Below are 23,206 nucleotides of genomic sequence, written 5' to 3' on the forward strand. Positions count from 1 at the left end.
ACACAATATCACCATTTCCCTCAAATATTGTTCACAAACCAGTCTAAATCTGTGATAGTGAGCACTTCTCCTTTGCTGAGATAATCCATCCCACCTCACAGGTGTGCCATATCAAGATGCTGATTAGACACCATGATTAGTGCACAGGTGTGCCTTAGACTGCCCACAATAAAAGGCCACTCTGAAAGGTACAGTTTTATCACACAGCACAATGCCACAGATGTCGCAAGATTTGAGGGAGCGTGCAATTGGCATGCTGACAGCAGGAATGTCAACCAGAGCTGTTGCTCGTGTATTGAATGTTCATTTCTCTACCATAAGCCGTCTCCAAAGGCGTTTCAGAGAATTTGGCAGTACATCCAACCAGCCTCACAACCGCAGACCACGTGTAGCCACACCAGCCCAGGACCTCCACATCCAGCATGTTCACTTCCAAGATCGTCTGAGACCAGCCACTCGGACAGCTGCTGAAACAATCGGTTTGCATAACCAAAGAATTTCTGCACAAACTGTCAGAAACTGTCTCAGGGAAGCTCATCTGCATGCTTGTCGTCCTCATCGGGGTCTCGACCTGACTCCAGTTCGTCGTCGTAACCGACTTGAGTGGGCAAATGCTCACATTCGCTGGCGTTTGGCACGTTGGAGAGGTGTTCTCTTCACGGATGAATCCCGGTTCACACTGTTCAGGGCAGATGGCAGACAGCGTGTGTGGCGTCGTGTGGGTGAGCGGTTTTCTGATGTCAATGTTGTGGATCGAGTGGCCCATGGTGGCGGTGGGGTTATGGTATGGGCAGGCATCTGTTATGGACGAAGAACACTGGTGCATTTTATTGATGGCATTTTGAATGCACAGAGATACCGTGACGAGATCCTGAGGCCCATTGTTGTGCCATACATCCAAGAACATCACCTCATGTTGCAGCAGGATAATGCACGGCCCCATGTTGCAAAGATCTGTACACAATTGTTGGAAGCTGAAAATATCCAGTTCTTGCATGGCTGGCATACTCACCGGACATGTCACCCATTGAGCATGTTTGGGATGCTCTGGACCGGCGTATACGACAGCGTGTACCAGTTCCTGCCAATATCCAGCAACTTCGCACAGCCATTGAAGAGGAGTGGACCAACATTCCACAGGCCACAATTGACAACCTGATCAACTCTATGCAAAGGAGATGTGTTGCACTGCATGAGGCAAATGGTGGTCACACCAGATACTGACTGGTATCCCCCCCCCCCCCCCCCCCCCAATAAAACAAAACTGCACCTTTCAGAGTGGCCTTTTATTGTGGACAGTCTAAGGCACAACTGTGCACTAATCATGGTGTATAGTCAGCATCTTGGTATGGCACACCTGTGAGGTGGGATGGATTATCTCAGCAAAGGAGAAGTGCTCACTATCACAGATTTAGACTGGTTTGTGAACAATATTTGAGGGAAATGGTGATATTGTGTATGTGGAAAAAGTTTTAGATCTTTGAGTTCATCTCATACAAAATGGGAGCAAAACCAAAAGTGTTGCGTTTATATTTTTGTTGTGTATATATACCACATGCAAACAACTAGTATGGTATAGCAGGGTATATTGTCAGCTTTATCACAGATCAGTAGCTCTGTTTGATAAAGAATGAGCCATGGTCTAAGCATGAGGCCTTCCTCTTCCCAGCTACATGGCTACAGAAAGGTCAGGATATTTTTAACCCTACTTTAATTTCTGATTTTACCATACTTTCTTTATATCTTCCCATTACCTTTCCATCGCAAACCCTAGAAACACCCATCACGTTGTCCAGGATGGCTTCCCGTGTGTCTTGTTCCCGCCATGTGCGCTGAGATCTGCCTTTGTATCATTCAGCAGAACACCCACCACGACATGCTGGAGTTTGCTATGGCCAGCAGGGACTGTTGTAAGGTCTTCTGGAAGATCTGTGTAGAATACCACGCCTTCTTCAGACTCTTTGAGGAGCCAAAGCCCAAACCCAAGCCCATCCTCTTCACCAGAGGTTCCTCATTTCGATTCAGGTAAATGTTCTGCAAAGGTCACAGAATGGGAAGGAAAGAAGATGGTAAGAAAAAAAAACACACACACACAATGGTTTGTTGTTGAGTGTGCATTTTAGTCCGGCATAAATACAATTTCGCACTGTGATAGACTGGCGGCCTGTCCAGCGTGCACCCCGCCTCTTGCCCAGTCATGCCTGGGATAGGCTCCAGCTGCCCTGTGACTCTTATTTGGAATAAGTGGGTGTAGAAAATAAATGAATGAATAAACACAGTTTCTGTTTGTAGTGATGATAACAGATGAGAATGACTTTTTATTCATCAGTCTTTCAATCTGATGTTTCTAATTGATTTATAAAATAACAGATTAGAACATAAAGAGGTTAAAAATGCACAGACTAATAGAAAAATAGGCAGCAGACGAGCATAGAGGCAAAACGTTCACTTCTAATCAATGTTATTCCCAAATAAGAGAAAAGATGAGTTTTAAGTCTTAACTTGATTACTTCAACTAAATTTCACTCTGATTTTGACAAGTAGACTTATCCAAAAACTTTTCACCCTAGGAAGGCACAAAACACCAGCACTCTGAGACCGCAGAGTACATCCAGGCAAATACAAAATAAATAAATAAAATACCACTATGGCTGCCAAGAGCTAATATGTTCAATAATCGGTACTCTGTTTAATGAATTAGGCGTCCTTATAAGGTCTTGGTGAAACTCAGTTATGCTCACATTTTAATTTAGGGCATTCTGTTCAACATTGGTAAAAAGCAAATAAATTTTGTTCAAGTTTTTGTGCACAAGTATGTGTGATGGACCCACGGATGGAATGCAATTTCATATCCTGCTTCTGGCTCTTCAGCCAGCAGACAGTGATAACAGTGGACCTGGATCTGACCCTGAGGCACCCCTGTACTTCAGTATGAAAAATTCCAACATAATGTTGTTGTAGAAAACTGATGCAACAGCTTTTAAGAACACATTGTTCATTCAAAGAACCAAAATGTAAAGGATTTTAATTATTTTCCTTTTGAAACCACTTATTTTTCACCAGTGTTGCCAATTGGCTTAATGTGTGTGTGTGTGTGTGTGTGTGTGTGTGTGTGTGTGTGTGTGTGTGTGTGTGTGTGTGTGTGTGTGTGTGTGTGTGTGTGTGTGTGTGTGTGTGTGTGTTTCCTTCCTCATGCCATTTCCTTGCAGCGGTCGAACCCAGAAGCAGATCATCGATTATGTGAAAGACTCTGAATTTAAGAAGATCCCATTTGAAAGGTGAAGTTGCTTCCTTGTGTTGAATAAAAAATGCCAGCATGGTTCATCCACAAATCATTAAAGACAGTGGCGGTCCTAGAGTGATTTACTCCCCGGGCGAAACCCCCTGTGTGCGCCCCCCCCGCGCACACTAACATGGCCACCACCTCCGCCCCACCACCCATGAAAACACTAACTTCGTCCAGAACACCCACAATCCCACAAATTAACTCACAACAGCTATTTTCAAGATCAAATTTCCGGTTTTAATGACTACTGCAATAACAAACACAAAGAAATTGGCACAGTCTAATGTGTCATCATCCATGGACTTATCTGCAATGATCATCTCAAAAGTTTGCAGGAGGGCATCATAATTGTTTGCCACAGTGCTCACTATCCGTGATGTGAAATTCCATCAAGTAGGAGCATTTCTGGGCAACCTTGAGCAGCCTGCAAACTCAAGAAAAGACATCCTCTTTGTGGATTTTGAGAAAAATGTGGCAAACCCAGAGAGTGATGCAAAAAATATTCTGCACTCAGATAAGCATTTCGCCCCCTGAGACAGAACCAGATTCAGTCTGTGTGCATAGCAATGCACAAACATTGCACTGGGGGCTGTTGCTTTAACTTTGGCCTGCAAACCATTGAGAGCTGAAGCCATGACAGCAGCCATGGCTTCTTCGTAAGAAAGACTATCAAATGACTTCACCAAAATCTGGTCCACAACATTCAAATTGTCTGCCATTATGTGCAGCTTGCTACCTAGCTAGCTCGCTAGCTGGGACTGACGCGAGGCTAGTGTGAAGTTTGTCCGCCTGTGAGTGCTTTGTGATGGTGGAGGAGCTCAGCAGCACCCGCTGCTCGGTAGGGACAGAAACTGCGATAGAAGTCAGAAAAAGTGATAGAAGTCAGTCTCCAAACACAAGCAGCTACAAAAAAAAACAAACACCAGAAATAGAAGCTCGATTTGTCGCTAGTCGTTTTTAACAAAGAAAATGCCACTAAGGGGATTAGTAAAGTCTCTGGTTCAACTCAGAACAGAATGAAAATTAAAAAATGCTCCCGCGGATGTTTACACCAAAAGATCGCTGATTCGCTCATTTCGCTGTCAATCAAAAAGGGATTCAGCCTCAGACAGATCATCCAATCATCATGCAGAAGCTGAGCGTCCGGGCCGGCCGAGGCCAGCCCACTGCCCCATAGTCCCCCAGACACGCTGAGCATCCGATGGGCAGGACAAAGCCCAGCATTTATCCAATGACTCGTCTCGTTTCGCTGCATGCTTTGTGTCGCTATTGAAGTCTGTGGACGCTCAGCGTCCACACTGTTTAAAGCACTGTGAAGCTGCATGAATGAGTGAGAGGAAAGCCGCATTGTTACCAGTGATAAGAAGCTGATTCTGAACAAAAGTTGAGCGCGTTGTAACCGCGAACTCCCCCGTCAGGACAACCCCCCCCCACCCCAGTTTTTTTTTTTTTTTTTACCTTTTTTTTTCCCCCGCACGATCGTGCTGCCCCCCCCCCCCCCCGCGATGCCGCCCCGGCAGTCCGCCTCCAGGACCGCCCCTGATTAAAGACGATGAATTTCTCCATCATGTGAATTTTTGTATGTATGTGTAAAAATGCACGTTCTCTTGTATATTATGCTGTATCTGTCACATGGATACATATTCTAGTAAAAATTCATCATTATTCCTGAAATATATTTTCCATGTCAAGTTCCTCTCAAGCAAAATTTGTTCCACAGTACAGCAAAACAGTCTGAGTAACTTGTGCACATCTTTTGAGGCATGGTAGCTTAGTGGGCAGCCCGGTGGCTTAGTGGTTAGCACAGTTGCCTCACAGCAAGAAGGTCATGAGATCGATTTCCACCTGTGGCCTTTCTGGGTGGAGTTTGCATGTTCTCCCTGTTTGCGCGTGGGTTTCCTCCTGGTGTGCCGGTGTCGCAGACCGAATGGTCCCCCCTAAAAATTGGTCCGACCTGCCTCTGCTGTGCATGCGTCATTTCAGACCACAGCAGCTCATCTGAGACGGACTCTCTTCACTGAAAGTGATCAAATGGATGAATGTGATTATTAACCATCAGATGACAAGGTAAAACCTCTTAAATCATTCTAAAGTCAGTTTTAAGCAGAAGCAAGGCCATAATCGGTGAGGCTTTGAAATGACTGAGGTGCAGTGAACGCAACAGCTAGCAGTCCGTGTAGCTGATGTGCTCTGATTGCTTCCTCTGACTTTTATGATGAAATAATGCTGAGTCTATGTGGAAATGATTGTTGTACAAAAGCTTCAGTTATCTATCGCTGAGAAAGATGATGACTGGAGTGCAGTTTTAAGCAGAAACAAGTTGATAATCTGTGAACTGCGGCTGATGACGCATGCGCGGTGAAGGCAGGGGGACCTGCATGGACAGAAACCATCAGATTATTTTTCCTGATTTGGTTCTTGCAGTTTAACTGCATGTTTCCCCCTCCTGTCTGCTCAGGAAACACAGCAAGATTCTGTCCATTAGCAGCATGTCTCCTCAGTCTTCTTCCTTCCAATCACAAGTGCCAAAGGAGGTAATGCACATCTGAAACACAAACAAACTAGACACCGTTGTTGGTTTCAGTTACTGTTCTTTTGAGCAGGTCACATATTGGTGCATCAACTCGATTTACAAACGGCGTCCTGTTTGAGCTGCTCTCTGTCCACAAATCTGGTGTTTTACACAGTGCCCAGTGTGGGCGCAACTAGAATTACAGTTCTAAGTGGTCATCTTGAGTCATTTTAACGGGCCTAGACCCAGGAAAGTATCATTGATTATAGTGGTTTAGTTCTCATCCCATAGGTGTGCCCACAACTAAATGAATCAGAAGAGCTAAACATGGAATCAAGAGGAATTACAGGTAGCCACTAGCTGGCTGTGTTTGTTAATGTCTACTTACTGTCTTTTTGGAGTGGTAGCAAGATTTCACTAAAACAAATTAATCAACATTCACTTTGTGAAAGGGTTGGGGATTTTATGCTTTCATATTTTAGTTATTTAAATGTAGGTGTGTCCAGATCAAGTTTTTTGGCTCTGATCCTGATACTAAAAAAACCCATCTGATACTTTCTCAATAATATATTTGCACAGAAGTCAATCCAGTATACATGCTTGACAGCTGAACTCCTCTGCAGTGCAAAAGAAATGCAAAAAAACTACCTTCAATGTAAGCTACTATGGAATGATTTTGTTCATTTATTTATTTTAAATGGTAAAATGGTAAATGGACTGCATTTATATAGCGCTTTTCCATCTGCATCAGACGCTCAACGCGCTTTACAAATAATGCCTGACATTCACCCCGATGTGAGGGTGCTGCTATACAAGGTACTCACTACACACCTTGCCCAAGGGCCCTTACTGATTTTCCAGTCAGGCTGGGATTTGAACCGAGCATCTTCTGGTCTCAAGCTCAGTGCCTTAATGACTAGACAATCACCTCCCCCTTTGTTTCAGTTTAATAAAGTAAAACCGAAACAAACATTTATTATTTTGATATGGCTCTTGTTAATTAAATGTACTTAGTCGTAAAACTATAACAGTCATAGTAATATTAATTGAATGACATGGATCAAAGACTGTAGTAATAGTATTTATAATACAATGTAATTTATAATATAATGTAATAATAGTAGTTATAGTTATGATTATTATTATTATTTTGTGCAAAAATATCTATCATTGTCTTATTTATGCGGTTTAACGCTCCTTAATGGAGCTTATGAAACCAGTTTGTCCAAGTTTGATGCTAGCTGTGACTGCATCACTGTTGTTACATGGACAGTCCTTTGTGATTCGTAACACCACACTTTCTTGCTGCAAGTAATTGTGAATATCTATGTGGTTTAGCTAAATAACCTGTGAAGTTGCATTCTTTCACTGAACCAAAGCCAGTAAAGGGCAGCTTTGTAATTTTATGGTTTATTACATTGATTAACAACTCTGGTCTTAAAAATAATTTGTACTGCATATTTTCCACCATACCTGGGGCCTAATGTACAAATACTTGTGTGGATTTCCTACTGAAACATGGCATACACCAAAACCCAGGAGCTGGCATAAGCACAAAAATATCCAGATGTATCAGTGTGAGTATGCATGGATCCAAGCCCGTTCCTTTTGTTCAACAAAAAACATGGAATTGAGCACACCTGCACATACACCAAGCTCCCCCTTTCCACACTCCTATTTAAATATGCAAATTCATTTAAATAGGCCCTGGGAGCTGGGAATCCCCACTTTGTCAGTCAACATGAACACAGAAAAGAAATTTTATACCAAGTGTGAGTTTCCTATTAACAAAAACAAATTCATCATGTGATGGCCCTTTATAGCAATATGTGGGCAGTCAATAGTACCGATCACATTAGGGAAACCGGCTCTCACTGCAAATTGTGCTTTAATGTTGGAATGTGATGTATCTGGATGACATTCGGATGATTGCATTCCACAAAGCTGATATGGCTTGGCTCAAGGTTGACTGACACACTCCTGACCATTTGGCAAGCTCACACTGGAATGCCCCTGTTGCCAGGAAGCCCATTGTTAGCAGCAACTGTGTGGACACAGACAGCCGCCTGGCTACTCGCTGTATTGCACTCTTGGCCGGCTGCAGTTCTACGCGCGACTCCAGCAACAGTGACCTTGGTAATTGAAATCGACTTATGAGCCAATTATCATCATTTGCAAGTAAATCCTCGCTTTCCATGAATGCGCGCTCACCTCGGATTGCACCATTTGGAAGGTCCTCTAACAACACTAATGTAGCCAATGTTAATGCCATTTTACGCATCACTTTGCGCATGCTTTTATATTCGTCCATATAATTGCAAACACGTGGGTGTGCTAATTGGTCATAAGTGTGTCTCTGGTGTGCACATCACTCTGATGACTTTTGTTTTCAGACTATTAATGGTTCCCAGCATCACCTTTACGTGTTGGCAGTGGAACAATTATTTCACTTTTTATACATCTGAACGTTTGCGTGGAGAAGGACATATGCCATGTTTTTGTGTGTACACACACTTTGTACATGAAGCCCCTGGACTCTGTACAGCAAATTAACTCCTCCAAGTGTGTTCAGCCAGTAAAGAAGGGGTTAATGTCAGAGTTGACCGATCAGATGATGGCAGGGCAGAGAGAAATGGAAAATGTGGTGAGCAGGTGATTTCCAGGAGCAGGGTTTGTAAAATGGTTGACAGTAACACATGGGTTCAAAACTAAAATCTCCTATAAAGAGCTATTCATTTACAGCTCCCATGACAAGCAGATTAATAACATACGAGCAGCACTTTAACCTTTTAAGCCAAAAAGCGCAAATCAGGTGGGGTTTCTTTTCTTTGTCGTCACAGTGTTCCTGTTCTTTGTGACTTCCTCTCATTAATCTTGTTTTTTTGGTGAACCTGTCCACTGTCTTGGTCTTTTGCAGAGTGCCATGTCTGTCTTAACGGCAGACAAGCCTGACTCAGCCAAACTGAACCATCCAGTGGACCCTAATGGTTCTGAAGCACTGCCAGTGGCCATATCCCCTTCCAATGGTTTCCACGATAGAATTGCATCACCTGGTACAGATCCAGCTCAGTCCAGACAGACTCGCCATGGTACTGGATCAGAACCAGACCAGCATCTCCTCAATCCAGGTCCATCCTGCAGGGCAAACAAAGGCAGCAGCTCTTCTATTCCTTACATAGACTGCAGCGATGTTGACAGTGAATATGAATTAACAAAAAACAAGGATTCTAGTAGCCACAGCAATGTAAATGACAGCAATGAGGATGTGCCTTCTGTATATAATAAGCATGATGGTGGTAGTGCCGGGGGTCTGTTTGGGCTTGTAAATGGGTTCTACCACACAAACCATAAGGGGTTGATGCAGCAGCATCAACAGCAGAGTATGAGTGGCTTGAAGCAGCAACAGCATCAAGTCATTCTGGGTAATCGGACCACTGTAGATAACTCACCAGGCTCTGACAAGTTTAGTCTTGAATTAACAGATGATGAAATTTTGTCAAATGGAAGCTTGTTTCATGGTCACCTTCCACTTCATAGCACAATGTTGGATGAAATCTTCCAGGGGCGAGACAAGCGAGGTGTGGCAATAGGAAGACCATTAGGAAATGGGACCCGTAGTCAGTGTTCCAGCCCAGTGATCAGCAGTTTCCACCACCGTACAAATTCACTCAGTCATGCTGAACCAATGAATGGTCAGTCACGATCTGTCACTCGATGGGATGATGGTGGCCATTATTTTAGTAAACGTCCTGGAGGTATTCCAGTGGAGACTCCCACTGTTCCACCACCCCCCAACCCAATGCCGCCAGTCCACTACAGCAGCTACTCCCCAATTATGTCAAACCGCACACCAACACATTCACCCAAACCATACAACAACAACAATATGCGGAACCGTTCCGACACCGATCCGTTAATTCTTAGCCAACTGACATCCACTCCAATTCATGGTGCACTTCATTCTGGGTCACGTGCAACTTCTGTCCAAGCTCCTTGCTCTGCTCCAGTAGAGAGGAGAATGGTGCCAATTAATGCCAATCATTCGGGCAACCTCTTGGCTCCAGGACAGCCACAGTCCAGTACGGTACAACGCTTATTTGGTTGTCATGGTAAGCCTGGTAACATCTCTGTGCATAAAGACCAGAATAATCTAAATCTGCCGGTCCAAATGATTGATGGATCTACCAGCAGTGGTACTGACACTAGTGATACAGAATCGGACACAGGTAGTAGCGCCTACAGCCAACCATTAATGTATGGCAATCCCGCTGCTGTCAGCTCTTTAAGTTCAGTAAACTCAAACAGTGTGAACTCTTCTTTGCTGCCTTCCAACAAGTTCTCCCTTGGACGTCTTCAGCTCAAGGAGGGTGGAAGCGGCGAGGGAGAAAAAGAAGTGTGTTACCACTTAAATGAGGAAGACGTAGGCGGCCGTGTTTTCAGCTGTTGAGGCAGATGGGTAGTTATGCTGTTAATAGTTGAGCCTCTGATCAGGCTTTCCTGTATTTCTCAGATAATAACACCAGAAGATAGAGATAGAAGACGACAGTGAATCCTGTTTGTGTCTATTTGAATTACAGTAGAACCGTACAATAGTAAAAGGCAGAGCTGACGTTTTCTATTAGCAGTTGTTACCTGCGATAAATCGTGACATAACCAAATATTTTGAGGACAATTACTTATTCACACAAGAGTCATCTGTTTTTGTTAACATGTTGTTGACTTTGATTGGAGATCTGTCTTTAGATGACTGTTTCCACCCAATATATTCTGGGATAGGCCACAGCATTCCTTAGACTCTTGATGGGATAAGCATTACGTCCTACACAGCTTAAAGGATATTTGGCACTTCATGGCTATTTTACTCCTCTTTCTAAAAATGGAAAGACATTCTTAGGTTGTCATGTTTCAAAGCTTTTAGATATTGATTACAAACTGCACATTGATGCATAATATGTACATAATATGAGGGCCTTATGCAAAAGTTTTTGAATAATTTCTGTCTTGACACTCTAGTAAAAATAACGTAATCTTGTTTTTTGTCAAGGAGGGAATGAATTTTGAAAGCATGGATGCAATCCTGTGAGCTTTGCATAAAGAAGTGGCTACAGGTGGAATACTTATATCCCAGGTGGTAGTGGTTGCAGGTACATATGAGGCATTTCCACGCCTGCCTAGCAGTGGTCCCAAATGCGTGGTACTCCAACTTCGAGCAGCTAGAACAGAACCCAGTAGTATTAACTATTAATGTATTGCAGTACTTAATTCCTAGAGACACAACGGAGCCGTAAATGAGGGCAGGACAAAATTTTGGGGCCATGTTTGGATTACCACCATTTGTGCTCTGCACATTTTATCTCTGGTAAGTAAAATTACAGTACGTCCTTTTCCCACATTTTATGTTACAGCCTCATTCCAAAATGGATGAAATTCATTTTTTCCTTAAAATTCTACACACAATACCCCATAATGACAATGTGAAAAAGTTTTTTTAAGTTTAATAATTAAAAAAAAAACAAAAAAAACTTTTTCATGTCATTATGGGGTGTTGGTAGTAGGGGGTGGTGGCCAAGTGGTTAATGCGCTTAGTTTCAGTGCAGAAGGTTCCGGGTTCAAATCCCACCCCTGCCACATTTCTCCATGTAATGTGGAGTTGCGTCAGGAAGGGCATCTGGCGTAAAACCTGTGCCATTTCAACATGCAGATCCACCTTGGATTTGCTGTGGCGACCCCGAGAGCAAACAAGGGAGCAGCTGAAGGGACTTACTATGGGGTGTTGGAAGTAGAATTGTGAGGGGAAAAATTAATTCGCTCCATTTTGGAATAAGGCTGTAACATAACAAAATGCGAAAAAAGTGAAGCATGTGAATACTTTTCGGACGCACCATACACCCTATAGCAGTGGTTCCCAACTTTTTTCCATAAAGCTCATTCCCCCACTTGTTTGTCAGAAAGTCTCATCTCCCCCACTCTATGTGCATGCTTCTTTCCCCCATCTCCAAAAATTAAGCAATTCATTCTACACCCCCCCACCCCCCCCACCCCCCCACCCCAAAAAAAAAAAAAAAATTGGCAGTTATTTTTTTGGTTTATCCAAAGGGGGGTAGAAGTCAAAATAATCTTTTACTGATGTTTGATCGGCCAGTAAATGTTTTGCTACAACTGTAGTAATGGGCACTTTTAATTTGGACAACATCACAGCAGATAAAATCTGAGGCACCCCCTGTGAGCTTTGGCACCTTCCTGACAGGGGCTTGGAACCCTGGTTGGGAACAATTAACTCTAAACAATGAATTTTTGTATTCCAAATTAATAAACGCATTCTGTTTGTTGGTGTTAAGTTTGACTCGTAGCTAATCTTGAACATCTTTAACACTTGAGGTGATGGAATAAATGAATACATAAAAAATTCCATAGAGTTCTGTTGTAGCTGCTCAGTGTGTGCGAGCGCCACACACTCAGTACCACCTCCAGACATGTGCGGAGAGGTCTTGTACCTGTAGCTACAACCACGTAGCTACTAAAAATTTGTTGCAGAATCCATGTAGCTGAAGTTCTAAGGGATCCTTTAATTGCAATGTGCCATAATGATGAACTGTGTATGCACTGTCAGCATAGTGTACAGGGAGGTGTTATGAAATACTTCTGTATGTGTGGAACTGTAGTTTGTGTTTTTATAGGGCATATTAAAATTCACATTGTTAGTCTGCTCCTTTGTAGGGACCTGATAGTTTTGGTGATTGACTTTCTCTTTTATAAATCAGACCTCTTGATCTTGATTTTTAGGTGGCATTGAACTGTGTGGGGTGAAACACATGCTGCCTTCCTGATCATTAAATTGTTAAACATTTTCCAATATCACATTTTTTATGAATCATATTTTGTAAATATTTGCTTGTTTTGTGCAATAGAAGGGCTTTAAAGAAATAGCTGGAGATGGTTAAGGATTTTTTAAAAATATAATTTTGATTTTAGTTTAGAACGAGCTGGGGTTAATGGCTTTTCTTTTTTCTCTGTGCTCCCAAATGCCCATTTGTTGACCTGATCGTCCCCATGTATTTGGAAACTTCTTAGTGATTGGGTTGTATTTAGATTAATACACAGAGAATTGTGATTAATGTGTAAGCCATTGGACTGTTGGAGGAAGAATGTTGTTGCAAATGGCAAGTCTGTCTTTGAGAGGCTTTGCTGTAGAGTTTTTAGTGTGGTAACGCATGCATTGGGTATTGTTTTTGGTCCTCTCTGTGTGTGTGTGTGTGTGTGTGTGTGTGTGTGTGTGTGTGTGTGTGTGTGTGTGTGTGTGTGTGTGTGTGTGTGTGTGTGTGTGTGTGTGTGTGTGTGTGTGTGTGTGTGTGTGTGTGTGTGTGTGTGTGAGTGAGTGAGAGAGAGAATGCTGTAACTTGGTATTTTTATCCAGTTTGGACCAAACCTGGAGTGATTGTGGGTCACCCAATGGCGAAGTGATTTAATTTTGAGTCACAGGCCAAGGTCAAAATATTTTAGCCCAGTGCATACATATACAGTGTATATTTGCTGTTTAGAATGGATATTTTGAGAAATCTGTTGAAGATACACCTATTGTATGGTTCCTGTTAAACAATAATATATGGCCAATATGTGATCTTCAGTGCAAAATTGATATGTCAATTCAAAATATGTAATCTGCAGTTAATATAGACCACAATCACATAACAAGCTCAATTTCAGTAAAATATAAGAACATCAGTCATGCATTAATTCATTTTCTGTCTTTCTTGTCTGGGTCAGTTGTTCCATTGGCAGTTCTGTTATATAACAAGAAAGCATTTTTAACTTGTAACAAGTTTTAAAAATAAAAATCTGCCAGTGGAACAAGTATAAATTCATTTAAATAACTTGAAATAAGATATTGAAATTAGCTAAGACAAATTGAGTTTTATTAGTATTAGGAAACGTAACATGTTTTACAAATATCACTTCGAAAAAAAAAATCTTATGTTGAGTCAAAAAGCTTGTTTCAACTCAAATATGACTCAAAGCAAGATTCACTGTTATTTAAAAGCAAGTCTTTATATGTTTGTGAAATTTTACTGACATAAATGTCTTTTATTAAGTGTAGAATAAATAGCCTGACAAGAAATTAGACAAATACGAGTAGTTGGTGAAGTTTTGTGTTTTTGCAGTGTTTCTGCTGATATGTCCTTTGACTTTGGGTGACCTTTAAATGCCAAACTCAAGATCATAACTGTTTAGCTCATCTTGGGATCACTGTAAACTAAACACCATTGAATGGTTGTGTATCTGTCAAGGATAAAATGGATCCGTTTTGGACAGACTTGATCAGATGTTGAGAACACACAGACACATATTATGGTGTCACCTTAACACAATTAATTTGTATGAATCTGTGTCAAACGTCCTCCGAGTGTCCCTTCTGGTTCACTTTTGTATTTAACACCAGGGAGGAGAACAAATTATTGAAGAGATTTGTATCTGTTTAAAGTGGTTGTATTTTTGATGAAATTTCCAACTTTAAATCCATATGGTCCCATATCTCTTAGAGACAAGCATAATCTGAGCCAGTACTCTTAGGTCATGGCCATGGGCTTTTTTATTTATTAATGTTTTTCCATCAAATCTGTATTTTTTTATTATTTTATTTTTTTTTACATTTTTCTTTCTTGTGTGGTTATACACTTGCGCCCACAAAATCACACAATAAGGTATCAGCCATCCTTATTAAGCCTGTGATCATCCATAGATGTCTGCTTTGCTTGGCTTGGCCCCTGGCATGTGCACCACCTACACAATGAGAGCGCACCGTTATCGTTCACTTTGGATGCGGTTTTCTTCTCTGTCCTGGCCTCCCATCCACATGGCTGTCATTTGCTGTCTGTTTGGTTACTGCAACACTCATGTCCATCAGGATGGATGTCTTAGTCTTAGATCTTCAGGAGTGAATTGGTATCAAGATGCTTGCAGATTAAATTATATTCAGAATTATGGGATTATATTTGTGTCCGAAGTATAAAGCAAACTTTTCCACCTGATTTGTTAAAATTAAAAGCAACTTTAAACAAACCAAAAAAAAGATCATCAAGAGCGTTGAACTGGTGGTGGAGGGGGGTTACTACATCCTGCAAGATACTGAGTGCAGTGTCCCCATATTTAATGCTGCAATGGGAATATCCAAGTTCCAAAAAGTATGCATTCATTTACTCATCTTGGAAAACAATATGTATAGTATACATATACAATATACGCAGATGTTATTACAGCTACTTGCTGTGAGTGAGAAAGAGGGGAAAATGTCTCAGATGAGTGTGTTTCTCTTTGTAGTACCACTCATTGTCCATATTAATTATTACTGATGTCTTTTAAAAACTGTAACACTGGCAAACATACTGGATCTAAAAGTAAATAAGTTGTTCATAGTAAATAATGATCATTTGTAACTTACTGTTTTAACAGTCAAAATGGAGGACATCATGATTGTTCTTACGATGTCGAGTCTGACAAATTTAAAGTGTTGGAGCAAAAAAAAAAAAAAAAAAAGCAAATCCATGCATTCAGATCATTTTGTCTGAGTCGGAGTTTGTAGTTTCCGCACTTCACGTCATAAATGCAGCCTAAATCCCCTACTGGGTGACCTTTGCTGGATAGATAACTGATAGATGGCTACTTTTGTGAGGTTGGGATGCACTGGTGGTGTTGCTGCGTGGTTGGAGCCAGTGCAGTTGTGTAGTGGGATTAATGTGGAGCCAAAGTGTACTTCCAGTACGGACCTCACTTTTGGGCCAGGCAGACCAAACTCTGTGAGAGATTTGTGCCAGATCTGAAATCAGAAAGGTTACCAACACAAGAAGCATCTTATTGATGATATCAAAGTTTTGTAGTCCAATGTGAAACTTTGATTGAAGGCTGAGTTGTATTGAGTGTATTACTTAGGTCTCTCTCTCTCTCTATATATAAAATAATATAGACTTTAAAACTTTTGACACAAATCTAATCCCACACCAAATCTCAGATTTCTGATCTGCTTAGTTTGAACCAGAAATTTGTTACGAATGTCACCCCGGAGTGACTGTTCATATAAACACGCTTTGAAATAAACAATATAGAATTAGACATTCTTAGAGGTATTTCCAGAATTTTCCCTTTAAAAGAAATGCAACAGGCTCCCTTTGGACTAAATGTTTTTCAGGGACTTAACTGTATGTGCTTTTTGCCCTTTGAAACAAACTGGCATTTTCTTTCCTCAGACCAACTGCTTCTTCTTGAAAACAAACCTGACCATGTGCGCCAGCACTACAGTGTTCATGCTTTGTAAATGCACAGTTTTAAAGCATGTTTTCTGTGAATTTCTTCAACAGGGGTTCCTCACCGTTTTCTTTTACTGGATGCATGTTAACCAGGCAAACAGTCCCTGCTTTTCTGTCCATCTGCTGTTTTTGCACACTCAGCATTTCTGTGATGGGGCTCAAAATGGTTCCAAATGTTTGAGAAGGATTAGGTGCAGACATACAGCTCAAACCCAACAACTCCTACATTATTTTTTAATCATGTTTTCCATACAAAAAGGTAGTCTTTTACAAATTAAAAAGGAGCTCAAGTTCCATTCTGCAATGTGAAAATATTTCTGCACTCTTGTGTTTTTCAGACATTTAGAAACCATTTGCATTTTGCCCCATGCTTCCTTGTTGCACATGAGATAAAACAGGAAGGATTCAGCTCTAGTAGTCGTGAGCAGTGGTCACATGATTATGAAATTACTGGCCACAATATTATGAAGATGGCTTTATTGTCATATCACACTCTGAATTGGCAAAACAAATTTAATCTGGCAATCTTGTAAAATACACAAAAGTTAGATGCTGGGTGAAGTAGCCGACTTACTGTATTGGTAGTGCTGCCACGTGTAATCATACAAAAATATCAAACATCACAATGGCAAGGTTACGTTTTTGTCTGTTTGAGGAAAAATTGCTATTAAGTACATAGAAAAATGTTAATAGACGCATAACCAGAAGACATTTTCTCGTAAACTAGCTCAACAACCTTGATTTTTGATGTAGCTACATGCTAACTAACCAAGCTAGTTGGTGTGAGCCCGTGCAGGGACTGGGCTCAGATAACTTGCTAGCTCGTGGCATAACATTTACTGGAAATTTTATATATATATATATATATATATATATATATATAAATATATAAACATAGAATTATGTGATGTTTAACTATTATGATAGCCCCTCATATCCAAAAATTGTTTATTTTGTTGCATCGGACATTTTACACACTACGAAAAAAGCTCCTGATTGGATATATTTGTCAATTTGCGCTTCGAATATTACCACATTTGAAATAGATTACACATATATTGACATCTCAAGTGAACATTTGTACTGTGGTAGCGTGACTGGGCCTTAATGGTGGGGAGGAGAACGCAGACAGCGACAAGTTAAGTTAAGCTTAAAGCATAATGGAAGTGCATAAATGTATTGGTGAGAGACATGACTTTTTATTTTTAAGCTATGAAAGTTTGAATATTGCCACAAGTTGGATGTGCGCGTATATTACACACACACACACACGATTGCTGGAGCTGAGTTCACCATGTTTCCTTTTAACTGCCTGTCATGAAATAGCACTGGAACACATGGCTTTTATTGGGGCTTTGGATTTTTAATATACTGTAACTGCATGTCACAGATAGCATTTTTGATTTTGTAATGTAAAATGTACGTCAGTCAATTTGTCAGAGCGAAGTTTTATATTTACGTAAAAATGAATAGTCAAAATATGGTAGGTTGATATATATATGCTCTGAAAGCTCTTTATCTTATTTGACTGATATCCAGCTACTTAAATCTGATTTCACAAAAACATGTAACTTTGCATTGCTGCATTTGTTGACATGAAAAACTTGGTACTGCTCTCCTGGTTGTTTGTACAATGGAGTTTTGGGGCTGCTGTCAGGGGAAAAATAAGAATATGAAGTTAAAGTTGAAATAATTTGAGTAAAAGGGAAAAATTAAAATTTTCATAATTTTACAGGAATCGGGCAATAATTTTTTAAACTTACAGTTTTGAGTTTAGAATTCAAAGGTTACAAGTTTGATATGGTCAAGTTATGCTTTTACATGAATGAAGTTGTAATATGTTTACTAAAATCTAGGTGCTGTGTTAAGGATAGAATTGTAATATACAGTTTAAATTGGAATGTAAGGAGTAATGTTGAAAACAAAAAAACTGGGAATGTTATATGAGCAAAGTCAGTGCAGTCGTCATAATTTACAGTGCATCTGGAAAGTATTGACAGTGCTTCACTTTTTCTACATTTTGTTGTTACAGCCTTATTCCAAAATTGGATGGAATTATTTTCCCCTAAAGGCTCTACACACAATACCCCATAATGACAATGTGAAAAAAGTTTTTAAATATATATATTTTAGCAAATGTATTAAAAATACCAAGAACTAAGAAATCACATGTACATACATATTCACAGCCTTTGGTGATGCATCCTGTTTCCACTGATCATCCTTGAGATGTTTGTACAGCTTAATTGGAGTCCACCTGGGGCAAATTCAGCTGATTAGACATGATTTGGAAAGCCACACACCTGTCTACATATAAGGTTCCATAGTTGACAGTGCCAGTTGACAAAATAAATTTACTCCATTTTGAATTAAGGCTGTAACCTAACAAAATGTGGAAAAAGTGAAGCACTGTGAATACTTTGTGGATGCACTGCAACAAGAAAGAAAGAAAAAAACATTTTGTTTTCCAAAAATAGTTGTAATATTACAGTAAAAACATTCTTTTATGAAAACAAATTGATATTATAAAATGATTGAAATGGTCATATTTTGACAATTTTTGTTGTATTGCAAAATGAAAGTTACAATGTTACAAATGGTCTTTAAAAAATAATTCAGAGTAAACATGATGTTTGCTGGTTTGCTGCATGTGCTGTTACAACCATAAATTTCGCATATACAGAGGAACATCTGGATCCGCTGAAACATAAATAGGGTAATGTTTAAGGAAAAATATTATTAGAAAAAGTTTTAAAGTCTACCGAACACTGCAAGTATATTCTCATAATATTCCACCTTACATTTTGTACCATTAAAAGTTTGCTGAAATAGCTGTAGTCTTATAACTTCATTCTCTTAACCCTGCATTTTTAACATCCTTATTTCAACTTTAATCTCTGTTTCTGTAAGGTGTTGTTTAAGCACCAGAGTAACACTTAATTAGTAACACTTAAATTCTTTAACATGTTTTTCTGAACATTGATATAAAACTTTTCTGGCACTGCTATTTCACAATATGTCTCAGATATATAATGACTCTGTCATATCTTTGAGCCAACTTTCTGTCAGTTATTGTCTTGGTCAGATTTCAGATACAAGGATTGATTTGGAGGATTTAATTTGTTATGGTATCAGAGCCACTCTAAAGTATAATTTCACAGTAAATATAGAAGAACTGTTTTCACTTTTCTAATGACACTCACATATCTGCAGAACTGTTGTAAAGTCATCAGAAAGACTTTTGCTTTAAAATAGGTTTTCTGTTAATGCAAACTGAATACACTGTTTGGCCTCAAAGCAACTGGTTTTCTTTGTCACTCTTGGAATGTTTTTAACTTCTTTCCTTTTGATTTCATCACCTGGTGATTTTACTTACCTGGCTTCTCTCTGACATTTTTAACTCTACCTTTGCACTGCATCTCTCTTTTTAATAACACTGTAATTGTGTGCACTAGTGTCAATAAAAATGACCTTGTATTGTTTTAATGAAGGGGTTCTGGATTGTTTTTTTTAAGGCAGCAACCCTTGCTCCCCCACCACTCTGCTCCCCCACCTCCCCATCCCACCCTACCAGGCCCATTCCATCCTTCATGTACCCACCTCTGTGTAGTCTGCCTGAATAGTGACCCCTGTCTGTTGTGACGTGTCGTGGTAGTTTTAGTGTCGAGTAGAAGTTGTGCGTATTGTTCAGTGTTGTGCATTTGCTCTGCCCGCTGCACGCACAACTCATCTGCTTGACATTTTATGAGCTCCTCGTAGTTGATCATGTCACTTGCTTGCTGTCGTAGTGCCCCCCCCCTTATCATGATGAGTTCTTTTATAGCACTCGTCACAGACCTGCACTCAATGGTTGGCAATGGTTTTGCCCATGATCCAGTTTGGTGCTTAACGCCACCAATCAGTGGACTCTTTGGAAACTGTACACCTGGGCAAGTACACAGTCGCAATGTAGCACCACATAGTCTGTTTTTGTAGTAACTAGCTGTAGACTGATTTTTGTGTCCTACTGTCCTTGTATTTGTTCAGGAAAGAAATGTTTCCTAATTTTGGCAGCAGATGTTATTTCAGCAACAGTTACGTTCCTTTAAAATGCAGATGATTTTAGACTTATTTGTGGTAATAATTGGTAAAACTGAAAAATTGTGTCTCCAGTATATTGTAGGGGAAGTTCTTTTTGTACTTCCAGGTATAAATTTGTCATATTACAAAAAAAGTACAGTTTCACAAGTCAGTCTTACTTTTTAGTAAGTTGTGATGACAAGTAATAATTGTAATATATTTGCCGTCTTGTAAAAACTCTTATTTTGAGAAAGCCTATGAGATTAAAACTGGAATTTTTTTCTATTAAAAAAGTACTTTTATGAGAGCATAGTCATGATATTACTACATTAAAGTTGTAAATTGTGATTGAGAAAATGTTGCACTGTGCAAGATGTAGAATCGTAATGTTGGAAGAATATCAATAGTAAAAAATTATGTGATGTGGAAAGAAGACAGCATTTGAATTTTGTTCCTCATAGACTTAATATAGACTTAATAGTAATCTTTTCTATACTTTGTATCTTGGAATAATAATGAAGAAGCAACGTATATAACGGATGCTGTTGTTGTCATCATCAGTTTTTCTTTCATTAAAATAATGCCTGTCTTTTTTATGACTGTTTTTGGCAAAAATATTCTGATTTTAATCTCATAAGCATGATTTTTTTTTTTTTTTAAAGTTCTCAAAATATTTTTAATTTTCCAAAAAAAATTCAGCCTTGTCCCTAATACTTTAATAGCTTGCTAAGATTTAATTGGTACTTGTTTTCTATTTGACACTGGATTTTAAATGTAGCCTCATTCAGTTGAGGGCTCATCATGTTGAAGCTCGACAGCTGATCATTTTGGGTGAGAACTTTGACTTTAATGTGCATTTTGTCAGGTCAGCTCACTTTGAAATTCAATGCCATACAGGATGTTTCCATACAGGCTAATTATTGCTGTAAATTTGAGATTTATATTCATGAACTCCACAAGTGATTTCTAAAGATGTACTTCACAAAATCAATAAATAATTTACCCCCCACCACACACACATTTGCGCACACACACAATGTAAAAATGAGCCATTGTATTAGTTATTATTCAGATGGAATAAATAAATGTCTGTGCATGACCAGGAAACACCTGAAGAGAGATTGAATATTTTGGAAGATGGCTGTGAATTTCATGAAAGTGGCTGACTGGCAATTTGAACAAAACCATGTAGATTACACCCCCCCACCCCCGGCGCCTAAAGCTAAACTGTGTCTGTCTGTCTTTCTCATTTTTTGTGTTCTTCTCCTTCAGGAGGTCCAGCTTTGGAGGATTCCCCTTTAGGAAGTCCTCTGTTAATAGTTAATGGCAGCGGCTCTCTTAACGGGCTGGAGACGGGCAGCGCTGGTATGCCGGGTACAAGTCCTGATGGACGGCAGCTCTCGCCCTTGACCAGCCCGCTGCTCGCCGACGCAGGTTATTTACGCAATGATGAAGATGATGAGGCGAGGAGAAAGGTGGGCACGCAGTGATGTGATCGAAAGACAGTTTGAGCTGAAAAGTCAATGAACAGGAGAACATGGATCGATCTCATTCTGTTTGTGTCTAGAAGTTTCCCACAGACAAAGCTTACTTTATCGCCAAGGAACTGTTGACTACGGAGCGGACCTACCTCAAAGACTTGCAGGTCATTGCAGAGGTAGGATGCCTGTGTTTGTTTCCAAACATTTCTTTGTTCCTGCACTTCTGAAACTCCAGCAGAAGTTTCTATATGTTATTGAGTGGAGGAATTATAGAGCCACTGAGCAGCCCCACACAGCAGTGGAAAGTTCACACGTCATATTTATCAATTTTCCTTAAAGTAGTGCATGTGTCTGTCACGCTGCCTGATCTCATCAGATCTCAGAAGTGAAGCAGAGTTGGTCCTGACTAAAAGCCAAGGTGCAAAAAAGGAAAAAACATGGATGTGCAACTCAAAAAGTTAGCAACATTGGCCAACTGTCATGACTCTGTGATTTGTTGAAGAAATGTCGAATGTGTACCATGTGACTTCCATAAACAACTAGGGTGCTGGTTGTCTAATTGTAGCACAGCCTTGTCACTTTTGCAATTACAGTTGTATGTAAAAGTTTGGGCACCCTGATGATTTCCATGATTTTCCTTTATAAATCCTTGGTTGTTTGGATCAGCAATTTCAGTTAAATATATCATATAGCAGACAAACACAGTGATATTTGAGAAGTGAAATGAAGTTTATAGGATTTACAGAAAGTATGCAATAATTCCTTAACCAAAATCAGGCAGGTGCATAAATTTGGCACCCCAACAGAAAAAATACATCAATATTTAGTAGATCCTCCTTTTGCAGAAATAACAGCCTCTAAATGCTTCCTATAGCTTCCAGTGAGTCTGGATTCTGGTTGGAGGTATTTTGGACCATTCTTCTTTACAAAACATCTCAGGTTTGTTGGTTTCCGAGCATGGACAGCCCGCTTAAAATCACACCACAGATTTTCAATAATATTCAGGTCTGGGGACTGAGATGGCCATTCCAGAATGTTATACTTGTTCCTCTGCATGAATGCCTTAGTAGATTTTGAGCAGTGTTTAGGGTCATTGTCTTGTTGAAAGATTCAGCCCCGGTGCAACTTCAACTTTGTCACTGATTCATGAACATTGTTCTCAAGAATCTCCTGATATTGACTGGAATCTATGTGACCCTTAACTTTAACGCAATTCCCAGTACCTGCACTGGCCACACAGCCCCACAGCATGATGGAACCACCTCCAAATTTTACTGTAGGTAACAAAGTGTTTTTTCTTGGAATGCGGTGTTCTTTTTCAGGCATGCATACCCCCCCCCCCCCCCCCCCCCCCCTGTTATGTCCAAATAACTCAATTTTAGTTTCATCAGCCCACAGCACCTTATTCCAAAATGAAGCTGGTTTGTCCAAATATGCTTTAGCATACCTCAAGTGACTCTGTTTGTGGCATGTACGCAGAAAAGGCTTCTTCTGCATTACAGCATCATACAGCATTTCTTTGTGCAAAGTGCGCTGTATAGTTGAATGATGCACAGAGACACTATCTGCA

General features: G+C 40.1%; 1 protein-coding gene and 1 long non-coding RNA gene across 4 annotated transcripts in view; one reads left to right on the forward strand and one right to left on the reverse strand.

Moving 5' to 3' along the window:
- The window catches only part of LOC117516023 (FERM, ARHGEF and pleckstrin domain-containing protein 1-like), a 186,793-nt gene that overhangs the window by 137,363 nt on the left and 26,224 nt on the right, over nt 1–23,206 (forward strand). The window contains exons 10-15 of one of the 3 annotated variants that reach the window (XM_034176876.1): nt 1,859–2,025; nt 3,210–3,278; nt 5,745–5,820; nt 8,716–8,926; nt 21,428–21,630; nt 21,723–21,812. In XM_034176876.1, the coding sequence (XP_034032767.1) occupies nt 1,859–2,025; nt 3,210–3,278; nt 5,745–5,820; nt 8,716–8,926; nt 21,428–21,630; nt 21,723–21,812 (816 nt within the window). The remainder of the gene's footprint in view (nt 1–1,858; nt 2,026–3,209; nt 3,279–5,744; nt 5,821–8,715; nt 8,927–21,427; nt 21,631–21,722; nt 21,813–23,206) is intronic. The other 2 variants (XM_034176892.1, XM_034176884.1) reach the window with 2 other exon arrangements.
- Nucleotides 5,994–12,424, reverse strand: LOC117516166. Its single transcript, XR_004562323.1, has 3 exons — nt 12,197–12,424; nt 8,508–8,513; nt 5,994–6,005 (listed from the first exon to the last, which is right to left on the reverse strand). It is a non-coding gene; the product is annotated as an uncharacterized LOC117516166 (long non-coding RNA).

This window comes from Thalassophryne amazonica, chromosome 1 (assembly GCF_902500255.1).
Source record: "Thalassophryne amazonica chromosome 1, fThaAma1.1, whole genome shotgun sequence".
Lineage (NCBI taxonomy): Eukaryota > Metazoa > Chordata > Actinopteri > Batrachoidiformes > Batrachoididae > Thalassophryne > Thalassophryne amazonica.